Below are 15,619 nucleotides of genomic sequence, written 5' to 3'. Positions count from 1 at the left end.
CTTCAGCTAGTCAGTCGCGATTCCACTATATGATTTTCACATCGACATCGTTTCTTATTTGTATTTCTACCTTTGAACTTTAACGTCGTCTATAGACTTTTTTAAATTAGTGTCAATAAACTCATTGATTTGCCACCATCAGCGTTGTCCAGCACTTTCTCTTATTTTTAGCTTCTGCATTTGGAGACCACTACGTCAGACGCTGTCTTATTGACGTTAATAATATTTTAGTGCCAGATAAAAGGGAGAGAATGTGTTTTTAACAGTGGGCTTGGTCCATTGCGCTACGACCCACTGTCATACATTCCATTCTCAATAATTTTCTCCTCGTTTAGAATTTTTTTTAAAAATAAAAATACAATAAATTCCCATAGCTATATATATACGCACTTGGCTCATAAATTAACAAAATTATCGGATTTCTTAAAGATTTAAAATGTATACAAATAGCTATGGACCACCACAGAATTTCGTTGAAAATGAGAATGGATATTGGTTATATTGTAACGGAAGTTCTTGATTTCACTATATAAACACTCTCGAGCAGATTTTCTTTTTGCATTCCGTGACTCCTAAAAAAAAATGTTATGATATATATGCAATTTATCGTATGACGCAAAGAGAATATTATCATTAAGAATTGCGTTAAGTGTAGTATAAAATTATGTTTTTACCATTCTTGTATGCGTATTTAGCAATTGTTTTAGTTATAATACAAAAGAATGTTATAACAATACCATTGAGATAATTAAATAATATATATTGTAATCACAAAATGAAAACTTATTTTAATTTTAATTATTATAACATGGAATAGTTATTCTACGATGGTCCCAAGCGAAATCTAATCGAGGAGAAAAGCTGCTTTGATTAATAAGTCCGCAACGCATGTAAAACTTTCGCTCGATTCCATCTGGAATTCTTGGTTCATTAAAAAAAAAACTACATTCATATACATATATATGATTTTTTTTTCTTGTTATTTTCCAATTCCTTTGGCGCGACAGTGACCACAGATGAATAGTTGTTGGTTTGCCAGGAACATTTACATGAATGGGAAATCTCACGTGCTGGCTATTATTTGTAATTCCTCACTTGTTCCTAGCACTTGTTCAATTCCTCTTATTCACATCAGCCGACACTGATGACCGACGAATGAAGTAAAGCAGAACCAAGGCAGCCACTAAACCTGGTCAGTGTGTCGCGGACCGTTATAAAAGCCCTGAGGCTACTTTTAATTCGACAAGTCTCTTCTGTATGTACTCATCGCATTTATGTTTATCTTCTTTACCTCCTCCACGTGATTTAACATTTTTTGCTTTGGGTATATATATTATTAGTTTATTACAAGTTTATCTGAACCGAGCTTCAGTTATTCACTCACAAATCAAGTCAGCGATGTAAAGTCTTAGATCAAGATATTCAGGTCATCGAGAGAAAAATAAAACACTGATGATTATCAACTATTGTAATTCCTTGACGTGAAAGGCAATGAATATAATTATTTATTTTATTTTTTACATCGTATCTTAATTACAGTTGGACACCTTGATCATCAATGGCAAATCGGGATGCTCATTACGTTATGTCATTATTTATAATAAATACTTCTGTCGGCAAAATAAAAAAACATTAGATAAAATGTAAAAATATATATTCAAAAATTAACAAAGTTGGTCATAAAAGCGATCAATCAATCCTGCCGGATATTAGATTCCCTAACCGGCTTGGCAACGATAACTTAAGTTGGAATTTGTCCCCAATACTTCTCATTGGTTTATTTCTGTACAAACTTATATACATACTTTTTATATTACTTTTATAAAAACGTCACGAACTCCCATGACTATTTTTATTTTCTGATTTTGAATTTTTTATTAATCTTTGATTAATTACTTATTGATAGTGAATAATTTTTTTATTTAAAGTCAGCTAATTACTAAAATTAATTATAAGAAAGAATAAATTTCTTTAAAAAGTTATTTTTAAAATGATGAATGAAAATTAATGAAGCTTAAAAAAAAAATGAAAGTAAAAAGATTGTTATATTGATGATATGAATAAACGGAAATTAATTTATAAATTGATGAGCGCACATTTAAATAAAAAGCGTCAAGTATTCTTGATGATGAAAGAAAGTTGAGGAAAATTGACGTAATATTACTAGTCGTTTAACTATAAACGTTTTAAATGCTATACAACGAATTACTTAGCGTCGGAGCCATTTCAACGTTGGTTAGTAGAGCGAAAGACCATGTTTATCATCATTTGCGGATCTCTTAATAGCAACTTTTATCGTCTTCACAGGGGAGAAGATAAAAAAGCGAACGTTTTCCACGAGGATGGATATCCGCATATCTAATGCGTCGAATTCAACGACGGAGAACCATCTGTAAATTGTAGTTATACATTTGTTTTTGTTACTCTGTTTCTTATTCTTTTCTTTCATCACCATCCTCGTTTTCACTCTTTTGCGCAATTTTTATTAATCTATAGTTCATTATTACATTGATTTTTTTTCCTATTAATATTTATGAAAGTTTAATTTAATATAGAGGATATGCTGCTCATTCGAGTAAAATCTGAAGTTAATAAAACAAAAACAAATATTATAACTTAAATTATAAACTTGATGGAAAGTATTTTCACTTAATGATATTACCACAATCATGTTATATGTAGATCAATATGTCTTTGAATGTATGTCAAATATCCGTCTAGTCGACCTTGAATAAGTATAAAAAATATATAGATATTCTCTCTTATCATTTCAAATACAAGTTGAATACATTAAATATAATAAATTTAAATAGTAATAATATGCAGTGATATTTATGTGTATACAAAAGTTGCTAGAAACATCGGTATCATAATTACCAATTCCTTCCTTCTTTCGAAACGGCTTTTGCATTGCAGAATATTTATTTAATAGTAAACGTTCTCATCCGGTATCATAGCCAAACAGTATACAGAGAGTAAAATAATAACAGGAACCAAGTGGAGAGGGTTGTAATTAAACCGATGACCGCCCGTTTTATTTTCATTAGCCAACAAAAGTTTTGAAAGTGGGTTTGCTTCTCAGATCTCGCAACCTTGGTTTTTTTTAATCCTCATTATTTTTTCTTCTCGTTAACGTTATTGCCTCCATAAACTATCAAAATAATATGAACTAGTTTCAATATACCAATCACTTATTAATCTGAGACAATTAGCATAGAGAAAAAAGAAAAAAAATGAAAGAAAAAATTATGCAAACGATGTTGAGACTTTATTTATATTTTTATAACTATAAATATATCATTATCAGCAAAACACGGTATTAAAATTAAAAAAAAATTATGACAATTATTTTTCAATGAATTGTTGTATTATTATGTGATAACTTGATACTGTCTTTGAATTTAGTAGCAGCTAGGCAGGTGAAAAAATGTTAATAAAGTGAATTGAATAGAAAGGAATAATTTTGATGTCAATCGACAATCAGCACACCACCTCAGGGACGATTGATATCGATGACTAATGTATATATGTATATAATATTAATATTATAAAATATGTATTTACACTCAAAGTGTAATGTTTTATTTATGAATTTTTATTTGAGAAATTGAGGAGAAAGGTACATGATCTTCGTAGAAAATATTGTAATGTACTTAATGTATTCATAGTAAAGAACGACCTTCTGTATCTATCTATACTGTGTCTCTATTTCTCTGTACTTAGAAAGTCTCCTATTAGTTTGCCGACATTTGGGTCGAGTCTCAAACTGATTAAGAAAATTCATTATTATCAAGTATAATTAGTTTATCATCAGTTATAAATCAATTGGTATACCATTGTTCTTAAAAAAATAATAATTGTGATTTAATTAACTTGAAACTATATAAATCAGTAAATACTTGCAAGTCATTAATACTCACTTTCAAATTATTTTCATATCTGTTAACGCAAAGCGTTAGATCTGCTCTACATTTGTTCAAAAAATTTTTGCTGATACAATTATTTTAAATGAAAACTAAAGATAATAAACTATAATAAATTGGTTCTGATATGAAAGAAATTTCGATATGTAAGACCAATGTAGTTTGTGGTCGATTTACGTTGATAGAATCTTATAATAGAACCTGATTGAGATTGAAAAAAACAATTTAGTCACGATTATATTGGACGTCATAGTTGCAGTGAAATTTATTGGTACTGCATCGTGAGGTGAAAAAAAATTTTTTATTAGTGATAAGATTTATTTTTCCATATCTAACGATAAGATTAATTTTTGACCCAATACATTTTTTTAATGCATTTACTAAACAATATATTTATATTCATTTAAGACAAACAATTTGATATTATGTTTTATTCATTATAGTTATTAAAAGAGCTAAAGCGGAATATGAACTTTTGACGACCTGAAAAAAAAATAGATTATTTTTTTTTTTTTAAATAAATAAATAAATAAAAATTTTTGAATAAATTGCTTACAGAGAGAAATGTTGGCATAGATAAAATAAAGAGACCAACTGCTTTGAATTCCAAAGGTCGCATTGTTTGGATCATAGAAATCGTTATAAGATTACTCAATTTATTATTGTCACAATTATTGTTACTATTATCATTAGGATTATTATTTTTATCTTTAACATACTCCCAACCAGACAACCATTGATTATAAGATAAACTATTTGCCTAAGTATTATTTAATTGAGTAAAAACGATAGAATAACTATATCACAGATATACTTAGTAGTATGCATAATAGTATATTGTGTGACAAGGGATGAAACAAGAGGATTTCAGACTAGACCGTGTTTTATCCTGAGTCACACACCATATTTTTTATGATTCCCTGATTTAAAAAAATAGTTTAGAATAATTCAAAACAATTTGAAATGATTTAAAAAAACTTGAATTGACTAATATATAGATTAGGGTGCTTCATTTCAGAGCAAAATTTTTTTTTTTTAAGTGCTTGTGGAAAAAATCATAGTTCAACACAAAAAAAAAATTTTCGCGGAAGAAAAAAAATTCTATGTCGATTACAGACCTAGCTCATCGAAAAATTCGATTTGCCCATTTAAATAACACGGGAAAAATTTTTTTTTTAGCTTTAAGTATTGTTAACTCATTAAACAAATCAATAGATCGAATAGACTAATACATATTTTTATAGGAAATTGAACGCTCTACAAAAAAGGTCTCTTGTTATTTTTCGATAAACCCATCTGTTCAAAAGTTATTGGAGCTTGAAGTAAAGTTGGAGATCTTTTTACTATTCCGGCGAAACTATTAGACTTATCACAAAATGTTGTAGGATCTTTTTGTTGATAATTTTATTCTCTGCAAATTATTATCAGTAAAGTTTTGTGAAATCCAGCATCGTTTTCTAGTTATTTCCATTTTAATGTCGAGCTCTTGAAATCGACCAGAACCACTTTTTTAAGAGCTTGAAATTAAAATGAAAATAAATAGAAAATAATGCGGAATTTGAAAAAATTTTACTAATAGTAATTTTTAGAGAATAAAATTGTCAACAAAAGAGATTCTACAACATTTTGTGATAAGACTGATAGTTTCGCCGAAAAAGTAAAAAGATCTACAACTTTACTTCGAGCTCTAATAACTTTTGAACAGATGGATTTATCGAAAAATGACAATAGACCTTTTTTGTAGAACGTTCAATTTCCTACAAAAATATGTATTAATCTATTTGATCTATTGATTTTTTTAATGAGTTAACAATACTTAAAGCTAAAAAATAAATTTTTCCCGTGTTATTTAAATGGGAAAATCGAATTTTTCGATGAGTTAGGTCTGTAATCGACATAGAATTTTTTTTTTTCCGCAAAAATTTTTTTTTTGTGTTGAACTATGATTTTATCCACAAGCACTTAAAAAAAAAATGTTGCTCTGAAATGAAGCACCCTAATATAGATATACACTTAAAATGGAGCAAATCATTTTTCTTAATCAGGGTTACCTGCATCGGAACTTCAAGTTTAGTGTTACCAGCCAGTAAGAAACAAATTAATTTCAAGCCGATGATGCGGAGAACTGTTAGAGAATAAGAAATCTATGATTTACAGTCATTTATTAGATAATAAATAAGACAAAAATATTATTTTCACTCATTTTTTATTAATTTTATTTGGTTAATTAAAACTGTCACTTAAAAAATGAAATGAGTAAACTGAAGTGACGTAAACAAATAAGAGTAATAAGGCTGCAAATGAACATTAAATATACACTGTAAAAAATTCGCGGAGTGAATGCGGATTAAATCCGGAGTGAATGCGGAGTTAATGAATTTTTAATTATTTACTCCCCTTGGAGTGAAATTCACTCCGCAGGGGAGTTTTCGCGGAGTGAATAATTTTTTATTAATTTAATCCCTCCGGAGTGAAATTCACTCCGGAGGCGAGTTTTAAAAATATTATTATAGTAAAATATAACTCCACTAAGTAAAATCGAAATAAAAATTCGCGTATTACAGTACTGATCAACCGATACGCACACACACATTCGCACACACCCGAACACACGCACGCACACACACCCGAACACACGCGCGAAAACACGCACATACATCCGAACACACACACGCACATATTCGCACACATACGCACACACCCGAACATACGCACGCACATATTCGCACATACCCGAACACACGCGCACACACACGCACAGACCCGATCAGACACATGCACTTATCCGAACACATTCGCACAAACGCACACACCCGAAAACACACACGAACACATTTGCATAAACGCACACACCCGAACACACACACGCACACATTTGCACACTCGCACGCGCACTCACGCACGCACACACATCCACAGACACGCGCACACACACACACTCGCACTCGCACACACCCGCTGTTTAACAGTTTTATATAAATTAATTTAAATGTTAAAACTCCGGACCGGAGTGAAATAAAATCCGCATCACTCCGAGATCACTCCGCAAAAAAAAACTCCCAATTCACTCCGCATGCGGAGTGATTTTTAAAAAAACTCCGGAACTCCGAGTGGCGGAGTGAATCCGGAGTGAATTCGGATTTAATTTCAATCCGGATTCACTCCGGATTTTTTACAGTGTAACTAACACCGGGCAGAAAAAATTGTGTGTTTCTTCTCAAGGGAAGAAACACGCATGTTTCTGTCCGCTGTATGCATGTATTTGTGAATTACGAATTCGCTAGTAGTTGTTTGCAGCATCGTCTGGAAATTAGCTTGTTTCGACTGGCTGTAGAGACACTGAAACTTTAACTTTTGATGCTGGTGTCATGAAAAAACTTAATTTAAAACAAACGACAATTTTTTACCATCCAAGTAAACTCGTTGCCGTACCAACAAAATATAAATAATTCTTCAAGCATAGCTGCTATGAATATCGCAAATTGCATAAAATTTTTAACATCATCTAAGTTCTGAAATAAATTAAAAAACATAGTTTATTACTATGAATTATTAATTCAATTAATTTGATTCAGTAAGCTCGAATAATTCATACTAAAATCATTTGAAAGCCATTAAGACAGATAACAGTTAAACTCGTTGCAAACTGAAGTAACAAAAACACACTAAATGTTGCATTAAGGTCATGAATAACTTTCATAAGTCTTTGATGATTTTTAATACACGTTATAAATCTTAAACTGAAACTATCATCAATATTTTTTTCAATTTCATTTTCGTCAAATAACAAAAATGTATGAATTTCCATATCTTCATCAGTTATTTTCATAGCATCACATTTATTTAAAATATCAAAAGTTTCTTTTGGCGATACTAAAGTAGCTCGTTTTATAAGTTCACTGTTACAATTTTGATAATTTGATGTTAAAGCTGCAAATTGCATTGTTGACCATCTGATCAATCCAATCACCAACATATCGGAGGCAAGTAAAATTGTTATACAGTAAGCTACTAAATAAGATTGAAAAAAAACTGCCAATTCACGATTTGGTGACATAGCTGTGTTTATGGGATATTGAGTTTTTATAGGTAATCCAACTTTCTGTTTATGACCAAAAAATAACATTAACAATGGAAGAAATGACGATGGCAAGAAAAAAAGTGTAATTTGTGCTTCTTCTTTAAATGCACAATTTTTAATACACATTACTATTCCCTGATCTAAAAGTCAAGTTTCATAACATTAGCATTTATTATTTAAATAATAAACTTATTAAATTTACCAGACGATTGTTGTAATATATTTATCGGATTGAATACAACATCAACATGATTCATTATTTCATCGTAAGATATTGTGAATTTTAAAAATTTTAATAAACACATAATAAGGCCAATAATAAAACCTCCGATTTCTCCAGCAACTGTTATATCTGTTATATTATTTATAGCAATAGTACTCATACCTGCTATTTGAATGATTAGAGCTGAATAATTAAAAATTCTGAAAATTAAATGTAAAATTTTCCAGAAAACGTTAACTGATGGTAAAAGTGGCCAAATACCGCTATATCTGTAATTATTATTGTAGGGACATATTCTTTGTGAATTACTTTTTAAAGTCTTTATAATTTTATTACATTATACCTTAAGGTTTTAATACAGATATCTAAAAATCTACGATGTGTATAAGTCAGCGTTCCTTCCATTACTGAAGTATGAATAAAATTTATTTCCTCAAAGTAAAAATAACTTCTTTGTTATAAAGTGTAAGATAGTAAGGGGTGAAAAATATGTATCCACAGAACGTTTATTATTAAATATTTTGAAATAAATTACTTCTTTTTTTCTTTGTTGCAGTTTTCACAAAATATTCTTCTCTGTTTATACATTATTTATTCGAAAATTATATAGGGGTTGAAAAAAATAACACTTACGATGTATATTATATTTTTAGAGGTGGAGAAAAGAATAAAGTTTACTCTGTATGAGTGCTATCTTTATACCACGGAAAAAAAAAGTGTGAATAATAAAAAAGTTTGTGAAAAAATCATCACCTATGTAGCGCCAGAAAAAAAAAAACCCAGGGGTGAGAATTTTTTCTCAACAAACCCCGAGTCAGTCTATATTTACTATTCGTAGAGTTAACATTGGGGATTAGTATTGAGAGTCCAAGCATAAAAAAAAAACTTGTGTTCAAAATTATTCTGTTTCTTCATAATGATAAACAACCCTAGTTAAAAACAAAAAAATTTATAGAAGTACCAAGTTAAATTTTTCTGACGTCGGTGCTAGAGGTGAGCTCTACTTGTGTTTTTTTTTACAATTAATAAAATTTAGGCAACTTTTATTATTTTTAACTTTGTATAGATTAATCTGCTGCAAACTTTCACCTCTTGATGGTTAAATATCGATATATAATTTAATGTATAATATCTTTTTTTTTTTATATTTTTTATAAGTAACATACTTGTTTACAACTTTTACTTAACTCTTGATTTTTATTTGTTCTTTACTATATTTAAATCTCACGATGCAATATATGACGTTTTCCATATATAATCAACACTAAACCGCATTGCATATAAAGTCAGTAAATGTATATTAATACATTTATATGTAAATCATAAACTTATTTTATAACTAACTCGCGCTTACCTCAAACTCTATTAAGTTACTTTAATTGTAATTTCTTTTTTTTTTTTTACTTTACTTCCTTTTTTCTCTTATTCTCACATTCTGATGATGACATGACTTGAACAATTGTATGATTCCGCATTCGCGTAATCGACCAACAATGAACGATTTAGTACTGAGAATTTAATGTCATACATAATTAAATTATATTTTCGTCTTTCTTCTATCATTTTATGATTTATACTCGAAAAAAATACTTTTTTGGCTCGAAAAGTATATCGAAGAAACTTCAATTAATTAACGATCTATGAAATAAACAAATAAAAAAGAAAGAAGAAAAATACAGTATTAACGAATTAAATAAATAAAATTAAGTTATGACATTAAAAAAATTATTTTCACATTTAACATTTAATAATATACCTTCAATAATGATTTTTATTTCTTTATTACAAAGTAAAGTGTTTTAGCGTATTAGCACATACAATCGATACAAAGTAATTAATGTATGACTGGATTATTCCTTACCTAGAGAGAGGCGTAAGATTCATGTTCTTTTGAAATAATTACAGAATTAATTCACATAATGCTATTGGCATAAGAAATTCTATACTCATAAGTTTATTACTGTGATTTTATCTATCTATGTAAGAAAAAAAAATTCTCGTAAGTCAGAGTTAGACTGCAAAGATGATACTTGTAAGACCCTTGAGTCTGAGTACTTAATTAAATTACTTAAAGCTATTTGACCACCAAAGCTATTGCGTGAGCACGTGTTTTGCGTGAATGTACAAATAGTCGATGGATAAACCGTCTTGGTAGAGTGGAGAATACTCTCGATGCAAGTTCTCACGATCCGGTACTTTCTCCACTAGTCAGCCAACGTTAAGTTGTAGCCCGATCGACAACTCGACTGGTCCGATGTACAGGTGTCTCCATTATTTTAACATGCCCAACATATATAATAAATATATTTTCCTTCTTCAAACAATCCATACGAAATTTACCGGACCACTTGACCTACAAATCAATACACATAAATTATACAAGAATAAACAATTTAATTGAATTCAGAGCTATATAAAAAAATTTCATCGATTATTATTCTTCGTTATTACTCTTTTTTGGTTGGCCAATTTATAAGTCAATTTGTAAATTTTTATTTTGCAATATGTATATTATTAACTTCAAATTCACTTGACACTTAAAATTATAAGTTAGCGGCATCTGCTATATTGAAAATTGCAAAATAAATTGCTGAATAATTCGACGACCGTTTGGCGTCGAACGTGGCGATTTCTCTCTCGTCATCTCTCTTAAAGGTCTCTCTTTAGCGGCTCGCCCATGTCACATAATCACTGTTGATATATGCAACGTAATAGAAATCCTTGTTTTATGTATATACATATATATATGCGTATAAAACGAAACTAACTAGATTAAAAAATGTATAATACTTCTATTGTTATTACAATTTATATTGTTGTGTATTCTCGGCCGGCTCGCATATGTTCTGACACCGAGTCGCTGACCGGGAAATGAGCGCATTGCCCTAAAGATATGCTTGCTATTCAATTGCACTAACTCTTTAGACAGAATCCTATTACAAACTTTCATAAATATTTCGTGACTGGCAGGTTAAATAATATTTCATTGATATATACACCAAATACCAAATACCTAAAAATAAAAATTGTAGTTCAAGGACTTGTACTATCCATTACGTACCCTATTTAAATTCTTGTAAAATACCTTGAGCAAGGACAGCGATTCAATTATGGTGTTTAAACAGTTGCCAGACATTCGTTTCGATGTTAATTTTGAAAAAAAATCCCAGCTAGTAGCCAAGCTGTCTGACCAAAGATGTTATATCTGAAGCAGGTAGGTCGCGGTCACGGGGAGACTCGAGGGAGATGGGCACTTGATGTTATTTCTCAGTAAGCGTGCTCTTCTTTTTTCTTTTGCCTCTTAACATCCTCAAATAGCCGTCCTTTCAGTGCAAGCGACGATTAATCGGTCGGTGTGGATGAATGAACCAGACTCGACCTGGTAGCCTCAGTACCCCGGTCTACTCTCGACTACTCTATGACTTGATCTTCCTGCTTGACCAACGGACGTCTCTTCTTACTATATATGCCAACTCGTGTTTACCGGCGCTCCTCTATCTTTTTCATGCCACACCCGGTCGTAGAACGGAAGAGACTTAACCAGCGGCTATTGATGATGATGATGATGATGATGATGGTCTAGTGTCCGAGAATCTCTTCAACCTCGCCGTATACCTACTGACCTCGCTTGGGCTCCAACTGTTCAATAACTGATTTACTACACATTTGCCTTTTCTTTTCTTTTGCCCTCGAACTATATATTGCATTCCTCAAGTTTACTGTAAAAAATTTAGATAATAGATTTAGATGTTAATTAATTCTTTTAATTTACGACGTACAGTAGACTCAGATTGTTTCAACATTTTTTTTATCCACTTACATACAAACTTATAATTATTATTTATTTTTTTTTTTTAAATGAATTAAATTCATATTTTTGCGTTTAAAATGTATGATAAACATGACTAAGATTCGCTTCAACTTTTTTCAATAAATTCTTCCATTCACTCATCAGTCAGCCAACGAGAAAAATTAAAATAAATCTATATCGGTAAAATAATTACAGCAACTAAGTTTTAATCTGAAAAATCACATTAACGTTTATTCTGATTTTAATACTTACTAGTTAAAAAGAGATAGGGAAAAAATTTTAATGTCTATACTTAATCTTTTGCGCTATTTTAAGTAGAAAAACTAATATCATACCGAACAACCCAAGTAGCTCAGTTAATTTTAAATCCATAATAGTATTTACCGAAGAAATCTGAGAAAAGGATGAAGAAAACATCAGACATGATATGTAAAGAAAGGAAGAGAGAGGTAAGCAAAAAGTTTGCTAGCCGACGAGACTCACAACCGAGTTTTGCTCGTGCCAACCTGAGTCGGTCAAATAACTGTATATGTCAAGTAGAGGGTATGCGCGACATCTTCGGCATTGTCTAACGATACCCGTGACTCTTCAACGTCCTCTCGACCTTCTCCAATTTCCATATTTGTTCATTATATCAACATACTTTTCAACTTTGTTTATGTATCCCAAATGTGTAGATTTACTCTAAACCAATTTGACCTCGTGATTATCTTATTCTCACGTCAACTCTATTTCTGATGTGAATAATCTTCACGGCCAATACTTTTGTAAAACAAAAAAAAAATACACACAAGGTCATTTAAAGCCACTGATGATTCTAGAATTTCTTTTCCCGTTTTACACTTCTATGATATTCAATATACTCTTCATGGTCTGTTAGGTAATAAAGTGTTAAGATGAAGCAATCAAAACTATTATTGCTTATGTTTATTGTGCTTAAATCATTACATAAGTAATGGCCGATTAATAAATACGTTTTTTTTTTTTTTCTAAAATAAAAGTAAAATTATTGTGTTTTTAAATTTTATAGACGATGCAGTTTCACAAAGAGACATTTCCGGTTTGGATAGAGATGGAAGAAATGGTAAGTGCTGATTTTGTTGATAATTTTCAAAATTACTGCATGATTTAAGCGGATAATAATAATGATTATAATTGCATGATTTATGCCGCAATCGCATCGCAAATCAGGCATTCTCAAAATAATTAAAATTCGAATATAAACAACTAAACTTGTTTTTAAGAAACATTAAACTAATGTAAATTAAATTAAACTATTGTTACAATGCATAAAAAAAAGTAAGTTTTGTTATCGGACAGTCTTCTCCTACCAAGCGACTCTTCTTTTTCTGCTCTTAATTTTCGTCATTTAATATCTCTTGTGAATCTCAAGATTTCTCTTTGCTTTTCTTGCATCACTATCATCATCTAGATTTATTACAGAACAGGTCATACAATACATTTTCATAAGATTTAAGTTCGTATAGACGCATGATGCGGCAATTTATATGTATCTTTTTTCTTCTTCGTAACATTATCTGTACTTCTATAAACATAAATACATATATATGTACCTGAATATATCCTGATTTTATTAATTTAATTTCCATTTTTATTTCATTTAATAAATAATTTACTTTGCCATTATCATTATTACATTTTTATGAGTTCTAATTTTCTGCAACTGACTGATCCGATACAAATCAATTATTTAAAGATGCCGAACTGTAAATTGAATACTCAAATGAATATATTATCAATTAAATAAATATATATAAATATACTTTGTACTACTTAAAATTAATACATTAATAGCAATGTGGTCCAGCTTTCTTCAATTGTACATGTATATACATATACATATACATTTATATTTAAATTGTATTATAGATATTCAAAAGAACTATTTCTCTATTGATCTTATTCACAAAATTACTCCTTTGCTAAATGACTAATAAATATATTAAACAGATAAAATCAGCCTCAAAGGTAAACTATTTAACGATTAATAGATTAATAAGCTTTTCATAAAAATTGTTAATTAATTTTAATAATTGATAATGAAATGTATAAATCAATAAACATATTATATTATTACATATATATTTATACGAGGGAGGTGGTTTAAAGCTTCGATGGAGCATAAAAATAATTTCTACATTGACATACACATGCATATAAACAAATAAACAAATTTTTTTTTGGGCTCGTCTACTAAAGTTCGTCTCTCTCTTTTTTTTCTGTTTCTGTTACTGCTCCCGCCTGCCATGTCCCTGCCTCTTCAACTTCTTCTCAACAACTGTGGATGCCGTCTGTCTCCAACGTTCGCCCGCCACCTCCGTCTCTCTGATATTACTTCTACATATTTATATATAAACAATATTAAAACAAACATTAAATTTAAAATAATCAAACGTAATTACATATACTACTAACAATGACTTTTGTACAAAAAAAAATTTATTATTATTATTATTATTTCTTATTGACTTACTAAACAAATCGTCCGTAATGAAAATATTTATAAAACCGTTCTACAAATGACTTGACGACAATTATTATTTTATTTTTATATTTATCATAATTAAAATAAAAAAAAACATTATATTTATTTATAATTGGAATAATAGACATGACAACAGTTCTTCTTGTATCCGCCCGTCCAGGTAAATCAGTTCCTCCTGTTGGTTTAATTGGCAAAACAGCACGAACATTCGTTCAAGACGGCGCTAGTACTGAATATGCAACTCAAGTTGTAGGTACAACATTAGATGATGGACGTGTTTATGCACGTATTTTATCGACATCAAGTCGTGTTTTTTATGATAAAGACAGTAGTAGTAGTGGTAGTTTATCATCAATACCTGAATCATCAAAAATAAATCCATTTCTCGTTTACCCATCACGAGTATCACCGCAAGATGAATGGAAACTTTTTGGTGGGGTTATTGAAGAAGATGATTCGTCATCGAATGCCGGTAAACGTGAAGAAGCAATAATAAGAAAAGAAATATCATCATCATCATCATCATCGAGTAGCTCTAATGAGCCTCATGACCGAGAAAATGATATATTTGAAATGAGACGTGAATTTAATACCGATAATCAAAGATTTAAACCTGCTAAAGTACGTACACCTAATTTACCAACTTATACAGTTAAACATGAGCTGATCGGGCATCCTGGCTCGAATGAAGATAATGAAGAAGAAACAAGAAGTTTTAAACCAAGGATACCGAAAATTTTTAAACAACCATCTCGTTTAATTGCTAAAAAAGAAAGTTCACGATCTTTCAGTACAGTTACTTACTATGGTTTTGCTGATTTTACAACGATTGTTGGTGACACAATTATTGTATTTTCACCCAGCACAGCTCCAGCACCTTCTGCTCGCCCTGTAACTAAGATTACAGGTGATGCGACCTTGAGACCTGGTGATGGAAGTGCTGTATTGATTCAACCTACAAGTATTATACGAAATGATAAAACAGCAGATCCTCTTTTGGATGCCATTAATGGACGTAAACAATCAGAATCAAGTGTCTTAACTGCTAGTATGATTGAAGAACCTGAAGAATTAT

At 30.2% G+C, this 15,619-nt stretch overlaps 2 protein-coding genes and 1 long non-coding RNA gene across 6 annotated transcripts in view; 1 reads left to right on the top strand and 2 right to left on the bottom strand.

Annotated features, from left to right (window-relative positions):
* The window catches only part of LOC130676677 (uncharacterized), a 48,413-nt gene that overhangs the window by 11,863 nt on the left and 20,931 nt on the right, over positions 1-15,619 (top strand). For all 3 annotated transcript variants that reach the window (XM_057483096.1, XM_057483097.1, XM_057483095.1), the window contains one exon: positions 13,069-13,122. In XM_057483096.1, coding sequence (XP_057339079.1) covers positions 13,069-13,122 — 54 coding nt within the window. The remainder of the gene's footprint in view (positions 1-13,068; positions 13,123-15,619) is intronic.
* LOC130676678 (uncharacterized) lies at positions 4,211-8,743 on the bottom strand. The gene is made up of 6 exons (XM_057483098.1): positions 8,571-8,743; positions 8,207-8,496; positions 7,519-8,144; positions 7,331-7,435; positions 4,480-4,683; positions 4,211-4,406 (listed from the first exon to the last, which is right to left on the bottom strand). Exons 1-6 carry the CDS (start codon positions 8,630-8,632, stop codon positions 4,347-4,349), a joined length of 1,347 nt encoding a protein of 448 aa, XP_057339081.1. The 5' UTR covers positions 8,633-8,743; the 3' UTR covers positions 4,211-4,346.
* LOC130676679 (uncharacterized) lies at positions 10,073-11,949 on the bottom strand. 2 transcript variants are annotated; one of them, XR_008991467.1, is made up of 4 exons: positions 11,313-11,949; positions 11,033-11,240; positions 10,296-10,580; positions 10,073-10,203 (listed from the first exon to the last, which is right to left on the bottom strand). It is a non-coding gene; the product is annotated as an uncharacterized LOC130676679 (long non-coding RNA). The 2 variants fall into 2 exon arrangements; XR_008991468.1 differs by adding an exon at positions 10,679-10,918 and having other exon boundaries at positions 10,079-10,580.

Source organism: Microplitis mediator, chromosome 10, assembly GCF_029852145.1.
Source record: "Microplitis mediator isolate UGA2020A chromosome 10, iyMicMedi2.1, whole genome shotgun sequence".
Taxonomy (NCBI): Eukaryota; Metazoa; Arthropoda; class Insecta; order Hymenoptera; family Braconidae; genus Microplitis; species Microplitis mediator.
The sequence above is the reverse complement of the archived record's forward strand: the minus strand, read 5'-3'. Positions and strand labels throughout refer to the sequence as shown.